The 20,211-nt window shown below is 44.4% G+C and overlaps 2 protein-coding genes across 10 annotated transcripts; one reads left to right on the top strand and one right to left on the bottom strand.

Moving 5' to 3' along the window:
• Positions 1–186: 186 nt before the first annotated feature.
• On the bottom strand, positions 187–16,851 carry ubap2l (ubiquitin associated protein 2-like). Of its 9 annotated transcripts, none has more exons than XM_054763980.1 (29): positions 16,749–16,851; positions 15,570–15,707; positions 14,983–15,060; positions 12,556–12,666; positions 12,226–12,400; positions 12,045–12,146; positions 10,436–10,481; positions 9,529–9,638; positions 9,385–9,450; positions 9,266–9,318; positions 9,053–9,138; positions 8,785–8,965; positions 8,518–8,716; positions 8,084–8,442; positions 7,570–7,742; positions 7,320–7,440; positions 7,089–7,128; positions 6,834–7,014; positions 6,686–6,752; positions 6,179–6,503; positions 5,701–5,789; positions 5,580–5,633; positions 5,422–5,503; positions 5,126–5,343; positions 4,936–5,041; positions 3,552–3,695; positions 3,021–3,088; positions 1,628–1,825; positions 187–1,542 (listed from the first exon to the last, which is right to left on the bottom strand). In XM_054763980.1, the coding sequence occupies exons 2-29, from the start codon at positions 15,663–15,665 to the stop codon at positions 1,447–1,449; spliced, it is 3,624 nt and encodes a 1,207-aa protein (XP_054619955.1). In that variant the 5' UTR covers positions 15,666–15,707; positions 16,749–16,851; the 3' UTR covers positions 187–1,446. The 9 variants fall into 9 exon arrangements, with proteins under 9 accessions (XP_054619955.1, XP_054619956.1, XP_054619951.1 ...); XM_054763981.1 differs by having other exon boundaries at positions 6,179–6,500; XM_054763976.1 differs by having other exon boundaries at positions 7,089–7,138; positions 7,321–7,440.
• Positions 16,852–18,100: 1,249 nt separating this feature from the next.
• Positions 18,101–19,782, top strand: LOC129173043 (protein C1orf43-like). Its single transcript, XM_054763491.1, has 7 exons — positions 18,101–18,460; positions 18,528–18,629; positions 18,697–18,805; positions 18,916–18,969; positions 19,036–19,202; positions 19,273–19,331; positions 19,406–19,782. Exons 1-7 carry the CDS (start codon positions 18,404–18,406, stop codon positions 19,611–19,613), a joined length of 756 nt encoding a protein of 251 aa, XP_054619466.1. The 5' UTR covers positions 18,101–18,403; the 3' UTR covers positions 19,614–19,782.
• Positions 19,783–20,211: the final 429 nt, after the last annotated feature.

Below are 20,211 nucleotides of genomic sequence, written 5' to 3'. Positions count from 1 at the left end.
CTGCTGTCATTGCTTATATAATCAAAGTGAACCTAATCATTAGACACCTTTTAAAGTCCCACGTTTTAAAATCACTATTAACGCTGTTGATTCAAAGCACATAACTCTAGAAACTGGCAAAAAAGTGATGCAGCTGTGGCAAACGTGTGGATTCCAAAGACATTCACATCCAAAAAATGATGAAAATGTCTTTCCCTTGTTTATTTACTTAACATTTTTATATTTTTACAAAATAAAAAAAAACGATGCAAACAAAAATCTAACAAGGTCTGCAAAGATTTTGAGGAAGAGAAAGCAAACAGGCACTACAGTACTTTTTTGTTTTATATATGTACAAGACAAGTTTACCCATTTACATTTTTTTTAAAATGCACAGTACAAAAAGAAAAATAAATCACTGACAAAAAAAGACCCATAAGTACAATTCTGTCCATCAGTATTCGATGTTGTAGGTTCTCCTTAAAATGTGCAGGGTAAAGATGCGAGATGGAGGGGGCGGCGGGGGAGGGGCGGTCTCAGAAACTAAAAAGAAAACACACAGGAAGGCAGACTGGGTGTGTATGGGCTTGGGAATGATCCTCTAACTTGTCTTGCAGAATACGTGTTACACAACATTGCTTATAATTCATAGTAACAGTTACTGTACATGTGTCGGAGAGGCTTTTCATTTTTGTCGTTTTCTTCTTTTACACACTATGAAAAAAGTCTGTGCTAGGCAAAAAACAAAGCACAGTACACAACCACAACCACCGCCCCCCCACATCTACAAACATGCACGCAATCACATGATAAACACACCTTCCTCATCACTCCAAGCCGCTGAGCCCGCTTATAAGTCTTTATATATATATATATTTATATTTATATATATATCTATATTTAGTAAAAAATAAACTTCACAACTCTACCAATTGAGAGAATTGTTTCTTCAAAAAAAAAAAAAAAAAAAAATTACATAAAAATGGGTGAGGAGGAGAAAAAAAAAAAAACAGCAAATCGAGCAAATTAATAGTTTGTGCAGGGGAAGGGGGGGGGGTCCTGCCACCACCACCACCACCTTCTGGTTTTACTTCATTCCTCCCAATTAGTATGAAAAAAGGAGGGGTCGGGGTGTAGAGACCACAACAACAAAGAACCATAGAGGAAACATTTGACATAGAAGCGGAAGTAAAAGGGTGGGGGTGAACAACACAACCCAAATTCCCAAGCACTCAACATTTTTAGCTCCGCCCTCCCCTCTCTACGTCCCTCCCATCCTGTCCCAGCGTCATGATGGGGCTCTCGGCCCAGCAGGACCTCAGCAGGGAGGAAAGAAGATGGGCAGGCGGGGGATCTCAGCAGGAGGAGTTTCTACATGATGAGATATGAGCCCCTCCCTCCCAGCTACTCCACACTTCTCAGAAAGAAAAAAGGGCAGGGGTGGGGGTTGGGCTCCTAGCATGGATGTTAGTTGGCCCCCCAGTTGTAGCTGTTGTATGCAGACTTGTTGATCTGAGACTTCTGCTGAATAGATGCATTCTGATTGCGCTGGCCAGCGCCACTCTGTTAACACATCCATCATCATCATAATCATCATCATCATCCTCCTCACAGGTTTTCCTGCTCGCTACACAGCAAATGCATCTACCTGTCCATCCTGCTGCAGGTGGTGGTGCAGAATCTGGGAGTGGGGTTGCTGATGCGGCGCCAGGATGTGCATGAAGGGCGCCGGGGCATAGCCCGCCGCAGCCGGGGGGTTGATGGGACCACCGCTGCCCAGAGCCGAGGGCAGGCTGAAGGAAGCAGCTGGCGTGCCGGCGTGGAAACCCTGCTTCTCAAAGGACTGCTGCAGGTGGGGGAACAAGAGGAATGGAATGTTTGTTATATAGTGACTGAGGGAGCAAAGGTCGATAAAGCCTTCTTATTTCAGCAGACATTTTATTATATACACTCAAGGGACATTTACTACTGGAATTAAACGTGGATATACTTTAGATTAGTCAGTGTATGGCTTATATACTGTAGAAGTACAGCACAATCACCATCACCTTCCTCAAAAGGCACTTGATCATCTTGGAGGTGTGTTTGGGCTGCTTATCATGTTGGAAAACCCGCCCTGTGGACCAGTTTCCCAAGGGAAGGGGATCATGCTCTGCTTTACAGTGTCACAAGGTACGTTGGAATTCATGTTATCCCTCAGAGAACCGTAGCTGGCCAGTGCCGGCAGCACTTTTGCAGCTCCAGACTATGACGCTACAGCCACCATGCTGAAAACAATTTTTCTGCCAGCTAATTTAGACAATGATGAAATAAAAACTGTACACTGACTACTCTAACGTAAAGTTTACTTTACGTTAGACAAGAGCAAAAAATAAAAAAATAATAAAAAAATAAAAAAAAATAAAATAAAAAAAGGGTGCTGAAACGTGGGCTGTACTCCAGTGAGATATTGTAGTTGTAATGCAGGGGTGTCCAAACTTTTTCCATCAAAGGCCACATACTCTAAAGGATGCAGGGGCCATTTTTACTTTTTTTTTTTTCCTTTCTTTTTTTTTTTTTTTTTAATAAAAAACCAACCCACGTAGATATGCACACATTTTTTTTATTTAAAATAAAAAAACAAGAGCCTGCATCTCAGCTTTGTATTAATCGGTGACAAAACCATATTAGTGTCAACGTTTTCTTACATTAGACTATTTTGCTTTTAAAAAAAATCTCATATTACTTTATTCTCAGAATATTTAGACTTTATTATCCTATTGTAATTAGTTCCCCCCCCCCCCCAGTTATTTTTCCAACTTTTGTTTCTCATTACAATTTTATGCTATTTTTCCTCTTAATATTATGACTTAATTCTCTTCATATTTAGTCTTTATTCTTTATTATTATTACTGCCCTTTTCCCCCATTTTTGCGGTTTTCTTGTTTAGTTAAATTTTTAGAAAGTGCTGAGGGGCCAGTGAAAAAACAGCCGTGGGCCATAAATGGCCCCCAGGCCGCACTTTGGACACTCCTGTTGTAAAGTTTTCACTGCGTACTTGCCTGCGTCTTTGTGTAAACAGAACCTGAAATATCAGGTACCCCGGTGTTGCTCGACGTCACAGAAACGCCTGTAGAAGACACAAGAAGGAGAACGTCAACACTGGACAAATTAGGAGCAGCTTCATGGTCACATTCCCAGAAGGAACGTCTCTTTCTGGAAAATATATGATTGAGCCGATTGCTGGGAAGCATCTAGTGATTGACAGCTGATGAACGGATGAAGATGGGAGGAGGAGGAGCAGGAGAGCTGTAGCAGCACACCACTTCCAGTAAACTACGTCATGTCTGACTGGGTGATGTTGCGTGCTGCTGGGGTTCGCTCTGGCACACGCTGACCCCGTGTTGCCATGGAGATGCAGAACAGGGTCAACTGGTGTGCAGCACACAAAACGGGAAGCAAGCATTGTGGATGATAGGAGCTAGCACATTTAGCATGATGCTCTTCACACCACAATTGTGCACAAAGACAAAAAGAAAGGGGAAGGGTGTGCGGCGACTGGTGACTTCAGCTTTAAATTTGGCGGCACTCACCGACTCCAGGCCCAGTGACAGAGCTTGCTGGCTTGTTTTGAGCAGAAGCGGCGGCGGCAGCAGCGGCGGCGGCGGCCACGGCATTGCCGTATCCGCCCTTACAGAAATCCCCACTCCCTGAAGCCTGGCCCACATCCTCATAGCCTGCAACAGTCAAGACACACAGCCACAGCCCACAGCGTTAGACACACCAGGCGGGATGGGGGTGGGGGGTGTGTGAGGGTAGACCTGCCTCAGACAGCACTTGCAAACTTGAGAGTCTTGCTATATCACATTTACAACATGGACCATATGGTGTCCAGTAACAAGTTTGGCACCTACAGCAATAATGCCAACTGTCATTTCGCAAGTGCTGTGTGAGCCAAGTCTGAGGATAAGGAGGTGAGGTGGTGGGGTGAAGCAGGCAGGTTGTGTGTGGGAAGATGGAAAGTGAGCTTGAGTGATGGCAGGAAGCAGCAGCAGCAACACCACAACAAAAAAAACCCCAAAAAACCTGCATTGGTTGTGATTAGAAGAAGATTTATACTGGTGGTGTAATTGTTTAAAGCAGACGAGTAGAGTATTTAGTAGAGGAGGAAGAATGAAGACCACATAAAGCTTTTCACAAAACCCCTTCTAAAGACCACCATAAAAAATAAAAAATAAAATCCTGTGTGTCACTTGGTGGAAATTACACTACATTGTCCCAAATTAAAACATTTTCCTTTTTTCACCATTAGACAAAACCCCAAATCAAAAGGAAACCTTGAATTCAAATGTAATTTTTTTTAACAAATACTTTGATTCTAAATAGCAGAAAGTGTGTTTTTCCACAACTACGGTACACTGCAGATTACTTACGATTTAAATTGACAGCGCCTCTGCTGGCTGCAGCCAAGTAGTGCACTCCATTTGGCTTCAAGGCCAATTATTAAAATCTGGCACAATTCATAGCAATCAATTCATCCACTAATCAATTACGATGGTCGTCCATTCAATGGTGAGTGCTACTTATTGAAATTAAATTAAACAAGCGAGCAATGGAAGAACAGCAAATCATACCAGTTGAAGCCATACTACAATAACACAAAGAGGTGCTTTCAAGCTTTCCCAAAGCCTGTTTCAAGGGCAGTCACGTCTTGCGTCGAGGCCAGTAACAAAAACCAAACAGACAATGACGAGACACAAATGCACAATCTAAAAATAAACTTATGATTCATGCTCTTGGTCAAGATGAAACAAAGTGTGACATGGAGGACTGGTAGTGCAACAATCCACTGACACACAAAAAAAACAATAAAAAAATCATGTTTTATGCTGCACAACACACTTCAACTGGTCATCAGCCTGCATACACTTTAAGATGAATAAAATGTAGCATCTACAGTAAGTCATGGTGGCTCACCAGTGCTGTATCCGTGGGAACCATAGCCACTAGCCTGCTGGAAAGGTGTGGCTGACGCATTGACGCCGACATTCACTCCGTGCTGCTTTGACGAGGTAGGAGCCACCTGGGAGAAGGGAGGAAGTCAAGCATCAGTACCTTTGCTTTAGTTTGGACATCATTTAGTCGACTTTATGTGTACCATTCTCACCGGGAACACAGCAGGACCATACTGGAAGGTGTTGGGCAGGCCTGGCATGCCAGTGTAGTATGGGAGGCTCGTGTAGCTGTAGCCAGGAGGGAGCGCCGGGTTGAGGAAGGGCTGCTGGGTCGAGTGGTGCGTCTGGGTCTGGTTCTGCTGTGTCTGAGCTAGCGTGGTGGCCGGGGCTGGCGAGGACGCATCTCCTCGACCAAACTTCGATAAGTCGCCTGCAGACAACGGGTCTCAGGATGGAAACAAATACAAGGGTGCTGATGTGTTCATTTGGTATTAGAAGGCTGGCTCACCAGAATAGGGGTTGTTTGTCAAGCTGGCCTCTCTGCCAGTCAGTGCTGTTGTTGGGGTTGCAAAGGGAATGCTGTAATAATCCTATAAACACACAAAGCAAGTAGATGTTTAACAAATAAATGTCATGTTACATAAAAAACTAAGGATCAAAACTCACCAATGGTATCCTTGTCTGCAGCATCTGCAGGTCATCATATCCATACACCTGAGGCTGAAATGTTACTTAGGTTACTACGCAAACAAACGCTTTTAGCACAATGAATTTGCATAGAACTTACTGGGTAGGGATGCAGTAGTCCCGGGGCCATGATATATGGGTTGGGCAGCAGAGGGGGCACTCCGGGTGGCAGATTTGGAGGTGCTTTCCCTAAATGTGACATAAAGATGAGAATCTATAAGCTGTAACGCTACGTATACATATGTAACGCCATAGCACTGCATTAGATCATTGGTTCTCAAACCGTGGAGTACCATTGATGATACACAGGAATATACACATAAGATATGCATGAACTATTCATACAAATACACTTTTATTAAACAAGATGGGCTGGAACTAAATTCAAATAACATTTTCTTTTGCCATCATACACCAAAAGACAGTAAGTACAAGCCACAGCCATGGCCAGCAAAGGTAGCAAAAATGGTGGTACTTGCAAAGCAAAATATTTTGGAGGTGGCACTTTGTGTAAAAAGTTTGTGAACCACAGCATTACATTTGATTACAAACATGAAAGCATCCAATTCATCACCAACCTGAGGATGCTGCAGAGCTGCGTGTGGACAAGGAAGCCGCTGAGGATGGAGCTGCTGTGGAGGCCGAAACAGCAACGGCTGACGCCACACCCGGCGCGCCCATGGTGGCTGTGTTGAGACCCATGGTCAGGTTGTTGACAGGGCCAAGGCCAGACGGCGCAGAGATGGGGGCGGAGCCCACCTGAGACACCTGAGGTGGTGCCCCCAAGGACGCCTGCGCCGCTGCAGCCGACGAGGCGGCGGGGACCGAAGACGACGACACAGCTGAGGCGGAGGGGAAGGAGGAGGAGTGGAGGCTGGAGTCGCCGTCAACGTTGGGGTGCTGCTGAGATGCAGAGGAGGAAGATGTGGTCAGGATTGATGAGATTATATTTCCATTAGGGCGAACCAACTGGAGATGGCTGCCTGCCATCTCAGGAAATGTAGTGCTTAAAGAGATGGATGGAGACTGGATCTATGCATGCGCAGCCAAGAGTTCAGTCGATTAGTGTGACAAGGGGAACTCACCAGTAAGCTCGAGTTGGATGTTCGACCTGAAGATGGGGCAAGGCTATTTTGCTGTGACGAGAGCGCGCTGCAACAAGACAAAACTATTTTACCAAGAAGTCAAAATACAGGAGACAGGAGTTAACTTATTTCAGGCCCAACTCCTGACTTGTTGTGCTGAGGCGCTGGCATGGTGCTCGGTGGCATGTCTTCACTGTGCCCCAGAGCGCTGAGCGATGCCTGATTGGATGTCGTCAGCAAGGAGGCGGACCCCGAGACGCTCTCCGTCAACGCTGCCGGTGCCACAGAGTCAGGTGTGGGCTTGACCGGTACTGCAGAACCTGCTGCAGCTAAAAGAATAAATGCAACTCTGATTCAAGGGTGTGCGGGGATAACATTTGTGACATATTTTCCAGATGCTAACCTTCAACAGATTGCGTCGCTTGTAGAGAACTGAAGCCATTCTGTAAAACCAACAATGAAGGTGAGCTCACAGGTTTCTATGGAAACAGCCCATTGATGACAAGTTAAACAGGATGGGCTCATGGAAATGTTTGATATTCACAGCGTCAGATCCGAGACCAACAAAGCATCACAATGACCAAAAAAAGCTACATCAGAGGTACAAATAGGAATGGGTTGTTTTGAGGCCAACCTTGGGCTGCATGTCCTTCTGAGGGGAGGAGGAGACTGAGGGTGGGTAACGCCGAGTCTGTGGGGTTCTCTGGTCATACAGGTCCATCTGGCTGGAGTTGGAAAGAGCTGGAGTTGACTCACTGCAGATTGTGATGGTATTGACATGTTATGTTTGTTCTTTCAACTTGACTGACTATAGCATCCAGAGCCGTTCTTTCAATGACTTTCACTGCCCACTTATACTTCTGTGCCTCAGAATGTTTACCAACCTGCTGGGGCTTGAATAGAGACTGTTCTGAATGGGGTTGTTGGATGTCGTGTTGGAGGAAACAGACTCGTATTCTGGTAGCACTGGTTCCGACCCAAACTGCAGGGCTCCAAACTGAAGGTTAAGGCCTGAGATGTCTGTGGAGCCCGGCATTTCCACCGCCATGGCTGGAATCTGAGGAGGATTTGGAGTTTTATTACGAGCCTTCTCTCAGTTCCCAACAATCAGTCAAGATGTTTAGATGTTGGCAAATGTATTATATTTCTTCATATAGTAGTCTGGGGAATGTACTTATTCAAGAGAGTAACAGAGTACAAAGAACCTATTGAGGCAGAGGCCTAACTCCACCAGAAGCTTCAGCTTTACTGTGTTTTGTGGCATCAATCATTTTAAAAAGATAATAACAGCCACATAAAGCACGACCTGTTATTTTTTTACAGAGGGGCACGGCACCAATTAAAGTAGAGGCCACTATTGCGAAATGCGGAAAACTTGTACAAAGCATAAACTGTTACCTTTGTCGCAATGGATGTTCTCTTCTTCTGTGGTCTGAGTTTGTGCTGCTGCAAAGGCAGCGGACTGGAGCCCTGCGCATCCGAGGAACTCGGCGAAACTTGCTGACCTAGCGACGGGCCCGGCACCATTTTGGGAAGGGAAGAAGCAGGTGGCGGCACAATGTGTGGCGAGGATGTTGTTTGCGAGGGCAAGGAAGAAGAAGAAACAGCAGCCGCAGCAGCAGCAGAGGAGGAGGAGGAGGCGGAGGCTGAAGGAGGCAGGAAAACATCCAACATAGACGACGTGGAGGTGGTGGCCTGGAAGGGCTGCCGCTTTGCAAAAGGCGTGTGGATGGCGGCCTCTGGTTGAGCCTTCATGTCTGCACAGAAAAACACATACTAGTCAATAACTGTCAATACAATTAAGTTCTATGGTAGAGCATGAGTCGCCTTACCATATTGTGCCCGTGAGTTGGCACTGGTGTCCCAGGATGAGGGGTTTGTGTTAGCGGGTGCAGTTTGGGAGTGCTGGGCAGCCAGCTGAGCCAGCGCCTGGGCTGTTTTATACTGCTCCAGGAACTGGGAGCCAGTGGTACCGGTGCTACTTCCTTTAGGCTCCCCAACGTCCCCAAAGCTCTTGTTCAGCATGCTGACCTGCATTCATGAAAACATCAATAGCGGACGTGTTCTTTTCAGAGCACTGCCGACTCACTATCACTCACCATGCCGTGCTGAGTGTACGGGGGGCTGGAGGAGGTTTGGGACAGCGGCGGTCCCTGCTTGGAGTTGCTGAAAACCAGTGACTGAGGCAAGGAGGGGGACTGGGTCGACTCCATCGGGGGGTTTTCTGTTTCCGAAGAGGAGGACGGGGGAGTCTTCCCCAAGAGCACCGCGAGGTCAATTCTACAGCAGAAAAAAAAATTAGATTTTTCCTTTTCGTGCTGACAGAAGCATAACGCATGACCCAGCGAGAACAGAATTTCCTCTCGCCTTTGTCCTTTGGTGATGGTAACATTCTCTTGAGGTGGTGGAATGGATGCCACGCTGGAAGCTGTAAATATCTTGGTTTCAGACAGCTGCTTGTAAAGAGAGAGAACAAAAAAAAAAAAAGAAAGTTATTTCTGCACATGAAAGACAGATATAGATTTTGAAAATAGTTCCAGTCTGCTGTGACAAAGCAGCAGCATGAGGTGGACTACTCACATCCTCATTCCAGTCCTCAGTGCCCCACTCCTCCGTGGCCGTTCTCCAGGGGCCTGCCAGGTGGGAATAATTGCAGTCAGGACTTTCAGGCATCATAACAAAACCTTTTGAAAGCTTACCGGGTGCAGAAGCTGTTTCAAACTTGGGTGGGTAAGTTGTCGCATCTCCTGGAGAGTATTCCAATCCTGGAGACAGAAGACAAGACAAAAACATATTATAATGCATCTGCAGGAATGATTACTATAAAGACGAAAAGTACTTACTTGCTCCATCCTCCTGCTCCACGCTTCCTGTATTGTTCCAGGTGCTGCTGCCTCCTCCGTAGCTCTCGTCCGTCTGGGTTGGCTCAGCGTAGTCAGCAGGGTTGAAGGTTCTGGAGAAATCATCAGCAAAAGATGTGATTTGAGGGCATGAATCCATATAGCTGTTCAGCTTCAACAATCACACCATGCATAAATGAGCTACTAATATTTAATGGCCATTTCCGTGATACCGCTTCCTGTCTTCTAACACACGCCGACTAAAGCTGGTTCAATCAAGCAACTTGAAGCACTTTCTTTTGCACTCAAATCACGCCAAGAAGCTTTGATTTTCTTTTTAGGTCTGAGAGGCTTCCTCTTCTTGGTAGCGAGTCTGGAGGCGGGAACGTGTTTGTGTGAAAAAACACTTGTGTTCAATATCAGAAGAATATTTAATGCAATTTGCCAAAGAAGGGGTAACGACTGCTGAATCATTCCAATCCCGACATGAACTGGAGACCAGTCACAGTCCTGAAGAGGCATCATGTACACTTGGGTAGAGGAGTTTTTGTACTCTTTTGGTGGAATGTTGTGCGAGTCATGCATTCAGACTATCGAGTTGTGGTCAGTTCAAGAACGGTTGGAAAAATGGGCGATTTAAGTTCCTGCTGTGACACAATGTGTCCTTTGGTTGAACAGGTTTACTGGTGGAGCATGTCCTCACTTATAACAGTCAAGGAGAAAGTGCTCTGAAGAGACGCTGGCCCACACTGTTTCATTCTACTGGCTGAACCACGTCCACCTCTCCTCTGGATTTAACATGAAACAATAGGCTTGGGTACGACTCCCCTGTGACCATGGCAACAGGTAACAGTGGAACAAAAGGACCCCCAACAGTTTTTTTTAGGCTATGCAGGTGTTCTCTTCTTACCCCATGCCCTGCGCTGAGAACCTGCCTCCTCGCCGCCCTGACACTCCTAGTGGGAGAGAAAGACAGAAAAGTTATCACAACTGATAAGAACAGTTGGTTTATGTGATGACACCATTTTGGAGCTTGAAAACACAAACTTTTGAAAACAGGTCTAAAAGTGGATGTGTTTGAAATAACGGTAGGCATGAATCATGTGTCAAGTGTGCACTTTCATGATACGTGACAAGGGCACAGTCAAAACAACAAGGGTGGAACACAGTACAGTCGTCTCTCACAATATCGTGGTTTGATTATCGCTCCCTCGCCATATTGTGTTTTTTCAGAAATTAATGATCACTGTTTCATGTTCGACTATGGCCTATATTCTTGGTCAAAACACATTGAAATAGTGATCAGTGATAGGGTTAGGTAATATTCCAATCACTAGGCGGCAGTAATGACACAAATCATTGAGGCATTACCTTAACACTGCATGAAGTCAGCCTTGGCCTGCTCAACATGATAGTGGAAAAAAAGATCTCCTCCCATTCCATGTGGAAGTGGTAAGTTGGCTTGTTAAGTTAAGAATAAATAAATAAAGCTTCTAAGAAAGTTTAGAAGAAATAAATGCATGGCAGGGCTGCACGGTGGTCTAGTGGTTAGCATGTTGGCCACAGTCAGGAGATCGGGAAGATCTGGGTTCGAATCTCCGTTGGGCATCTCTGTGTGGAGTTTGCATGTTCTCCGGTTTCCTCCCACATTCCCAAAACATGCATGTTAGGTTAATTGGCCACTCTCAATTGTTTGAATGTGAGAGTGGATGAATGATTGTCTGTATGTGTGATTGATTGGCAACCCCGCCTCTCGCACAAAGTCAGCTGGGATAGGCTCCTGCCTACCCGCGAGGCCGAAGGGGGCGGCCGTGATTCTAGTGAGGATAAATAAGCGCCATACAAGATGGATGGATGGATGGAAATTGTAGGCTAACTGGTTAGCTCGCTAGCTTGTTAGCTAGCGGCCGTCTCAAGTCCCTGCAGCATAAGTTACAATGTGGTGTAAACAAAGAATAATAGGAGTATAAAGGTGACTATAGGGGTGTTATTTAATGTCTACAGGGCTCTAATAATGTTAAAAACTCTATTTAAAAAGTCAAAACAGGTGTTCTATGCTATAAGTACAAAAATATTGCAGTCTGGAACCAATTAACCACTATAAACAAGGGACGACTGTCTATATACAAAAATGTATATTGATACAAAACATTGGAAACATCGGTATAGGTATCTGTAGTCAACCTCCTGAGGTTTTTTTAAAGTACATCTCTGCAGGTTCTTTAAAATGTAGATACACACCATTTGGTTTGAAGGTCACGTGTGTTTCATTTGCCGTACTGTTGTTTAGAACAAACTCAACAGCAATTTTAATGCTGGCTGAGCAGTTTGCTCTTTACCGCTATTACAACATTGGTTCTGTTGCTCGTGTTGTACAATATACCCATTTATCAACGACCAAGTGGTCAAAGACAGCTAACATTTTCCTTTCCACACTTTTGCACACTCCAATCATAAATAAAAGATATAAATTAAGTTGTTATATACAGTATAATGGGTTTTCACATATCGGAACTCACCAATAGCCCCTCTTCCTCGTCCCCGCCCCCTTCGGCCTCGCTCTGCGCCCCGGCTTGCCAGTCCTGCTTTTCCTCCATCCAAGCCATTCTCCTGACCCCGAACTGCAGAAAAGAACAGACATGTGAGCCAAAGAACAGTTTCTCATCTAAACTTAATGAAAAACGAAACAAAAAGACGTACACTCTCGGCCTCTGGTAGCCCAGCGGCCTCTGCGAGGAGGTCCGCCTCGACGACGTGCTGCATCCTTCTCTCTTTCTTTCTCCCGGTTCTCTTTCCCTTCCTCTCCGACCTCTGGCTGGCTGGTCTCCTTCTGGCCCGACACGCCTTTCTTTTTGCCCACCATTTCCCACGAGTCCTGCGCAGACATCAAATACGCTGTCAGTACTGGTGTCCTGATTATGTAAAGCAACTTGACTTTCTTTGCTTTGCGCACGGACATCAACATCCACCCAATATTGCATTTGCATTGCATCTCAACTACTACGAAATGTACATCCATCAGAGACTCACAGTGTCTGGGCTACCCTCTAGTAACACGTTAATGGCTCTGTTGACATCCCCGTTGCAGTCGTGCAGTGCGATCATTGCGTCATCCTGATCCTTGCCTGTGATGTCAATCAGCTGGAAAAGGCAACAAAAAAATGTGTTCGTAGTAAGAAGGATTACATAAAAAACTACAGCACAGCTTTGCATGGAGCTTTGTGGAGCAGGACAAGGCTTTATGTCTCGTCACCTATTGTTCTAAATGGCTTATAACCAGGAAGGATCCACTGTCATTGGAGTTCGCTACTTTTTATCAGGTTACTATATGATTGTAGACACGTGCTCCAGAGTACTGTAGGTATAGCCCTGCAGAGGTCTTTCTAATTCACAAGGTAAATGCATGGATGTCTGTGTATGACAATCAATAAGAATGCTCCTCCCACTACTTACTAATGAAATAAACAGAAATTACCAGGACTCAAAATAATCCACAAAAAAAAAAGTCAGCAAAGTTGCAGTAATGCATTGTTGTGTTGCAAAGTGATGGCAGAAGTCAACATGCAGAGTTGTGGGCCATCTTTCTTAATGAATATACAATGTGAACAAAACTCTCCACAAATAATCCACAATTCAAAGCACATAGGCCCCCTTGAACAGAAGCAAATAAAACACCTCAAAACAAGGAAAGTCAGGAAAGTTGCAGTAAGGCAGTGTTGTGATATAAAATGATGGTGGGCCATCATAATGAATATACAATGTGAATTTACTGTTTTCATTACAATTCATAATAAGGTAGCAACTCATCATCAGTTCACTGTATGTTGCGTAATAGAAATCATCAGAACGACTATAAATCAAAGCGCATGAGTCTGCTAGGTAGACGTGTTGTATGATAAATGCAATCGCTCCCCCAACGGTTACTATCGAGGACTGCTACCTTGAATACAACTAAAAATAATCCAAAAAGTCAGCAAAGTTGCATTCTTACGTAATGAAGTGATGCCACAAGTAAAAATGCACAGTATGCCATTTTTAGACTGAACAGGGCAGCCAGACGCCAATCAGACTGAACTATGGCATTGCTACTATGAATGATAATAAACCTAACATGGAAGTGGCAGTGTGCTCGGCATTATTGGAAGCGCACATTAAATACTTTACACTTTAACCCTGCAATCCAACCTACCTCAGTGGTCCCAGCGTCAGCGGGTGACGTGCGGTTGTTCCCCCACCCCCAATCGGAGTTGAACAGCTGCAGCGTGTGTTAATATCCACGCAGAAGCTGTGGTAATTCTACATTTCATCAAAGTTACCAGATTGTGTGCCCGACATGAAGGCATGATGTGGCGACTATAACGTCATAACACACCTCATATGTATAGGAGATCCGTGTTGACAATTTAGCAGCATGGTTGCTATATTTAGCAATTTAGCAAGTAGTGGTGCGCATTAAAAGTGAAAGGCAGGAAGTGTTTCTTGCATCATGCATTTATTCGGTAATTAAATACAAGCGGTCCACAAAGGTCGAGTATCCGCTGCGCAGGATCTCCACCTGTGACTGTGAAGCAGACACACTCCTATGCACCTGCCTTCCTGGTGAAACACACATGGGTGTCCAAGTGTGGGCCGGTGGCCATCTGTGGAACGTGGCTCATTGCCGAAATAAAAATAACAAACAGTGCAAATTGCCTGTGAGAAAATACATGTCACAAACGCAAATTCCGCCACTTTACAAAGTGAAAGATAACATATTAAAAGGAAATATTGTATTATTATGGTATTTTATCATTTATTATTATATTTTATCGTGACGGCCGAACGGTGACCGAGTGATTACCATGATGGCCACACAGTCAGGAGATCGGGACGACCTGGGTTCGAATCTCCGCTGTGTGGAGTTTGCATGTTCTCCCCGTGCGTGTGTGGGTGGGTTTTCTCCGGGTACTCTGGGGTTTCCTCCCACATTCCAAAAACATGCATGTTAGGTTAATTGGCGACTCTAAATTGTCCATAGGTATGAACGTGAGCATGATTGATTTTATGTGCCCAGCGACAGGCTGGTGACCGGTCCAGGATGTACCCCGCCTCTCGCCTGAAGTCAGCTGGGATAAGCTACAGCATGCCTCCGCGATCCTAATGAGGATAAGCGGCATAGAAAATGGATGGATGGATATTATCATGACAGTGGTTTGACGGTTGGTTTTGTGACTCGGTTAAATAAAAGAAGTTTGTTTGTCCAGTCATAGTTTTTCATTGTATTTAAAAGTAATGTTAAAATCTCGTCTCGTCTTGTCCTCGTGGACCCCATCTCGTCTGGTCTCCCAAGGTCTACTCTATTCCGTTGTATACATGTATCAATGTGTTTTTTGAAAGGCCCGCCTATCAAAACAGAAAGTGCCGTTTTGATTATTTTGCCCAAAAAGAGAGGAAGCAAACAAACTTTGCTTGTCTCACCTGTTTGACCTTCTCCTCAAAGTCTGCATCGTTGTGGTCGGAAATCATCTGCGCAAGTCGGATCTGCTCTGCGGTGGCCTGTCCAGAAAGACACGTTTAAAAAATAAATAAATAAAAAATAATAATCATTTTCCCTTGAACATCAAAATATCCGCCTGGGTCTTGCTTCTTGTTGTTTGTTTTGTCTTGGGTGACAACAATATGCTAGATTATTTTTCATACAATGTAATTTGCAATGAACAACAGTATTTAGTTTTTGCATCAATCATCTGAAAAATCCATGAAAAAGTAGTAGTGGTGTTAAGTCCTCACGTCCGCCAAAGAAGACAGTGAAAGACGTTGTTGTTACTCTATGCTACCAAAACTACGGCAGCCATACGTCTGCCATTTTTCGCCAAGACATATCTTTCATTTCGTTCGACAAATCCTAATACATCGCATATCACTGGAAAGCCCAGGATGTCCTCTGCACAGCACAACAGAAATAAGGCCTGTGAAACATGTGTCCCTTAAAGAGGACAAAAAACGCATTGCTTTGTCTGAGGAGGATATGGTATTTGAGCAAACTGGAGGGGGGGGCAGGTTACCTGTGGCCTTTGCTTGTGCTGTGTCTGGCCTTGTGTTTGGCCCTGTGTCTGTTCCCAGCTGCCCCGGGCCCGGTTTCCGCCCATGGACGTCATCATTTACAGTATATACAAATAAAGGGTATTTACAAGGAATCACACCTAAGGAGAAAGAGACAGGGAAGTAGTTATTGGTGGTGATCTCATCATGTTCCTGTAAGTGACTGCAGTACAAGATGATAACATGTTGACTTTATGTTTTAGGAAGGTAATGTAAAAGAGGTGTGGAGCCAGGACGTGTCAAGGTACAACAAGTGTTGCACGGTGCAACGACGTGTTTACCATTTTTGAAAACATCACTGTCAAACTGAAAGTATGAACTGTGGAAAACCAGCTCAGATGTCCTGGATAGCCACATTGTTGTGCAGCACAACTCTTCACCTTGTTATCGAAAAGCTTAATCTGGCACACGTTACGTAAATGAACCGACACACAGTGGCCTGTGAAACATCCCTCCCCGACCCCCCACCCCCAATTTGACTCACCATACGGACAATTTGTCGGTTACGACTTTAAAAGGTAGGGGGGTTGACAAAAAAAGGTATCAAGCTAGTGAAGTGTCGGTGGGCTTCCGCTTCTTGAGGCAACACCTCATGGCGACGAGGCTAACTTCCAGCTAGCTAGCTGTCTCGCAAGCTAACAGGCTAGTGTCGATTAACGTACTCACAAACCGCTCAATTAGCACCGGAAATTGCTTATTAGCTGTAAATGTACATAAATATTTGGTTCATTCCGAGCGGTGATGCGTTCGTGTTGACTGCAGGACCCTAATAAAACGTCAATTTCCCCACTAGGCTAACGACTTAGCCGTGATACGCTAACAAACTAACAAGCTACCAGCTAAGGCGAGGCTAACTAGTTAGCAGCTTTGTTGACGTGATAACATCACTCTTCCAACAGTCGTAGTCGCCGTTAATAAATACATTACATGTAAAACGATATAAATGAAAGCTAAAACAACGACAACAAACAGGCCCCACTGCAAAAGATAAATACTGACCAGTAAACCGGCTCAATACCAAACAGTGACACCCCACCGGTGAACAAGTGGTCTCTTTGTCGAGCTGAGATTTATGAAAACGGTCAGAATCCCCCGCTAAAAATGTCACAACAATGAGGCAGACACTCAGGGTGCGAATTTACCTGTTTCTTCTTTCCACTCTGACACCACCACCACTAATGGAGAGCTGTGTCACATGGTCTGCGGAGCGGCAATGTGTGTGTGTGTGTGTGTGTGTGTGTGTGTGTGCGCGCGCGTGCGCGCGCGCGTGAAAGTAGACCAACAAACATGTGATCATCACTAACTACAGTAATAAAGCTTTCGTTTTTATTTATTTTTACAAAATTTTACCGACGGAACGGTGACATGTCACTGCGACGGACGCGCAACAAAGATAAGGACGAGACACGCCAACAACAACACAACATTTTACTATGGAAACGTAAAATGCTACACTGGAGCATGTGCACATCCATAAAACAGTCGTGTACTGTGTGGATTTGTAAAATGTAGTCAATATTGATACTAAAAACCCGTTCTGGTTTGTTGATTGTTGTTTTCCCCCCAAAATTGTCCCACAGGAATATAATGGAGGGAGGGACTAACTGTTCCAATATGTTGCTGACGCCATCGCCAATAAACCTTCACCAAAGATGCAGGCGACTAAGTACCCTCGCTGCCGTACAATACAGAAAAGTGAACTGCTCTTAAAATAAAACTAAATAAAACTCAAATAAAGTAAGACTACTGGAGTACGTTGCATTACTGTCATCTGGCAATGTTTGACATTATTTTCCCACCTGTCATACAAATATAAGAGCCTTTAAGTACAGGTATATATACTATTATAACTACAGTAATACTAGGAAGATATTGGTAGAGTGATGCTGTCACCTGGTAGTGTATTATAGTTCATGCCGGAATTATGTTTCCTATGTTGTAGTATGCTCCATTTCTGGTTTGATGATTTTCATGTTCACGAAAAATTCCAAAGAAAAGGCCAAACGCACTTGTAGAATTAATCATTTCTGTGCTCACTGAGCTCAAGTCGATTTAAATATTTAGTGGTCATACATGTGCAAAGATATGTTGACCACCATTATAATAAAATAAAATAAAACTACAATCAAGTAAAACTCAAGTAAAAATGTTGATGTGATAATATCACATGGTGGTTTTCTAGCTCAAGGTACTGTTGGTATTAATTACACGTGTATTTAGTAAGCGCCATTTTTATTTTTATGGTTATCAGTACACTTTTTGTCCTCTCTGGTGGCCTTCTGTGTTGGCACACTTGTGGTGTAAATCCAATTCTATACTCAACAAGTGGAATTTTATGGTTTAAACTAAGATTTGCAACGTCCGAGGCATTTGACAGAAAAGATATCTCACAAGCATCAATGTAAAGATGTACGCACACAATATTTAACAGCATTGCCGTAATACACAGCAGTTCATTTCACAGGATCACTTTTGGGCAAAACAAAGCCTTACAATGCATAGTTCCTTATTTCTGGTTGCCCTTCCCTCGCTATCGTTACGGTAATTGAGAGCGTCGCAAACCCAGAAAACAGGCAACCATTGCTAGGAAGCTAGTTTCGCCAAGTGCGTGTACCTAAACAGAAGTAGCATGATATGTTGTTACAACATAGCTACGACGTGGTGTTTTCAATAATAATATAACTCAAAATACTTAAGGTTAGCGTTCGAAGGCTATTATCGGTTCGAAGAACATGGTAGCACCTAAGCTAATGTAGCAATAGCCCGCTTGTAGGTCAACATTGCACTTGGTGTAAAGATGGGGGAATCCTTATCAGGGGTTAATGTAGTGCTGGTGATGGCGTACGGCAGCTTGGTGAGACAAATACACCTTACTCGCTGCACTATTCATAATGTTGCTCATGTAAGTGTTTTGTTGACAGGTGTTCGTCCTGCTGTTCATCTTCGTTAAAAGGCAAATTATGCGTTTTGCAATGAGATCCCGCCGCGGCCCGCACGCACCGATTGGCCACAATGCGCCAAAGGTAAGAAAGGCACGCTTGAAATGCTTTGTACTCATACAGGTATACTGTATAACGTTATTAATAACAGGGTTTGCGTGAGGGGATCGACTCCAGCTTGTCCAAAGTTCATGAGATACGGTTTGAACCTCGCCTCCTTTTAGAAGAAGACGCTAGGCTGAGGCATGGATCACAAATGAGTGAGTAAAAAAACAATACTCCTGCATGCATTAGAGCTGAGCAGATCCAAAATGTGTAGTATTCCCACCACCTCCTAGTACATGACTTGTGCTTGATTGTTATCTTGAAGGTTGCTATAACTACCTATATCGAATGAAAGCCCTGGATGCCATTCGTGACTCAGGTAAGAGATGCACTGACTGTTTTTCATCTTCATCCATCCATTAATTCTCTCTCTGTTAATCCACAGGAATTCCACTGCAGGACATATGCAGCACTCCCACTGCCTTCACGGGGAGGAACTTCCGGAATTGGCTGCTGGAGCTTCGTAATTCGCATTCTCTGATCAAGAGCAGCCGGAGTGCACTGATAGAACGGCTCCTGGAGGGCTACGACACTGCCCGCCATGGCACCGGGGTGTGTATTGTACACCAGCGTAGATGCATGCATGAAAACTGGATGCTGCAGTGAACTATTATTGTTTCAGGTGTTTGGAGAAGCGGAATTTCTTGAATACCAGCAGGCGCTTAATGAATTAGCTGATGTGTAAGTACGACTTATGTTCTGTTGCTTTATGTGCACCCTTCAAGAAATGAAGCAAAATTGTCGTCCCTCTTCAGTGTGAAGGCCTACTCCAGCAGCACCAGCCTGGACCAGCACCACCAGTCAGCAGCCAAAGACCTGACAGGCTCCCCGGCCCGAAACACCCCTTCCACCATCCAGGTCACCTACCTGCCCTCTGCCGGGCCACGCAGCAAGAGACCCAAACACTTCCTGGAGCTGAAGAGTTTCAAGGACAACTACAACACGCTGGAGAGCACTTTGTGATGCACGTTTTCTTGACTTTTACAATGCAACAATGCTAGGTGAGTGCTTGTGGACAATAATTGTTGCTAAGTTGTCCCGGGGGACACATTTTCAGAACACCAAGGAAGAGCCGGACTTCTTTCACTGTTCTCATTTTGTATATTATGTCAATATGTACATAAAAATGAAAACAGAATCAGTTTGTTTCTTCTATTTTGACAGTTTTGAAGGACTTGCTGCAAAAACACTTGTCAGAGATCCTCTATATAACAGAGTTCTCTGCTGTTTTTAAGGATCTGATGCATAAACATTAGTCAAAAATCCTCTATTTAACAGCGTTCTGCTGTTTTTAAGGACCTACTGCGAAAACTCTCGCCCAAGATCTTCTGTATAACGGGAGCTCTGCTATTTTTAAGGATCTGCTGCGAAAACACTAGTCAAAGATCCTCTTTTTAACAGCAAAAACCCTGCAGCTTTTAAACACACCAGTCAAAGATGCTCTATATGTGGAGCATTCCACTGTTCAGGACCTACTGCAAAATCTTGTCAAAGATCTTCTATGTAACAGGAGCTCTCTGCTGTTTTGAAGGATCCGCTGCAAAAACACCAGTCAAAAGAT

Source organism: Dunckerocampus dactyliophorus, chromosome 20, assembly GCF_027744805.1.
Source record: "Dunckerocampus dactyliophorus isolate RoL2022-P2 chromosome 20, RoL_Ddac_1.1, whole genome shotgun sequence".
Taxonomy (NCBI): Eukaryota; Metazoa; Chordata; class Actinopteri; order Syngnathiformes; family Syngnathidae; genus Dunckerocampus; species Dunckerocampus dactyliophorus.
This window is presented reverse-complemented; position numbering and strand designations above follow the sequence as displayed.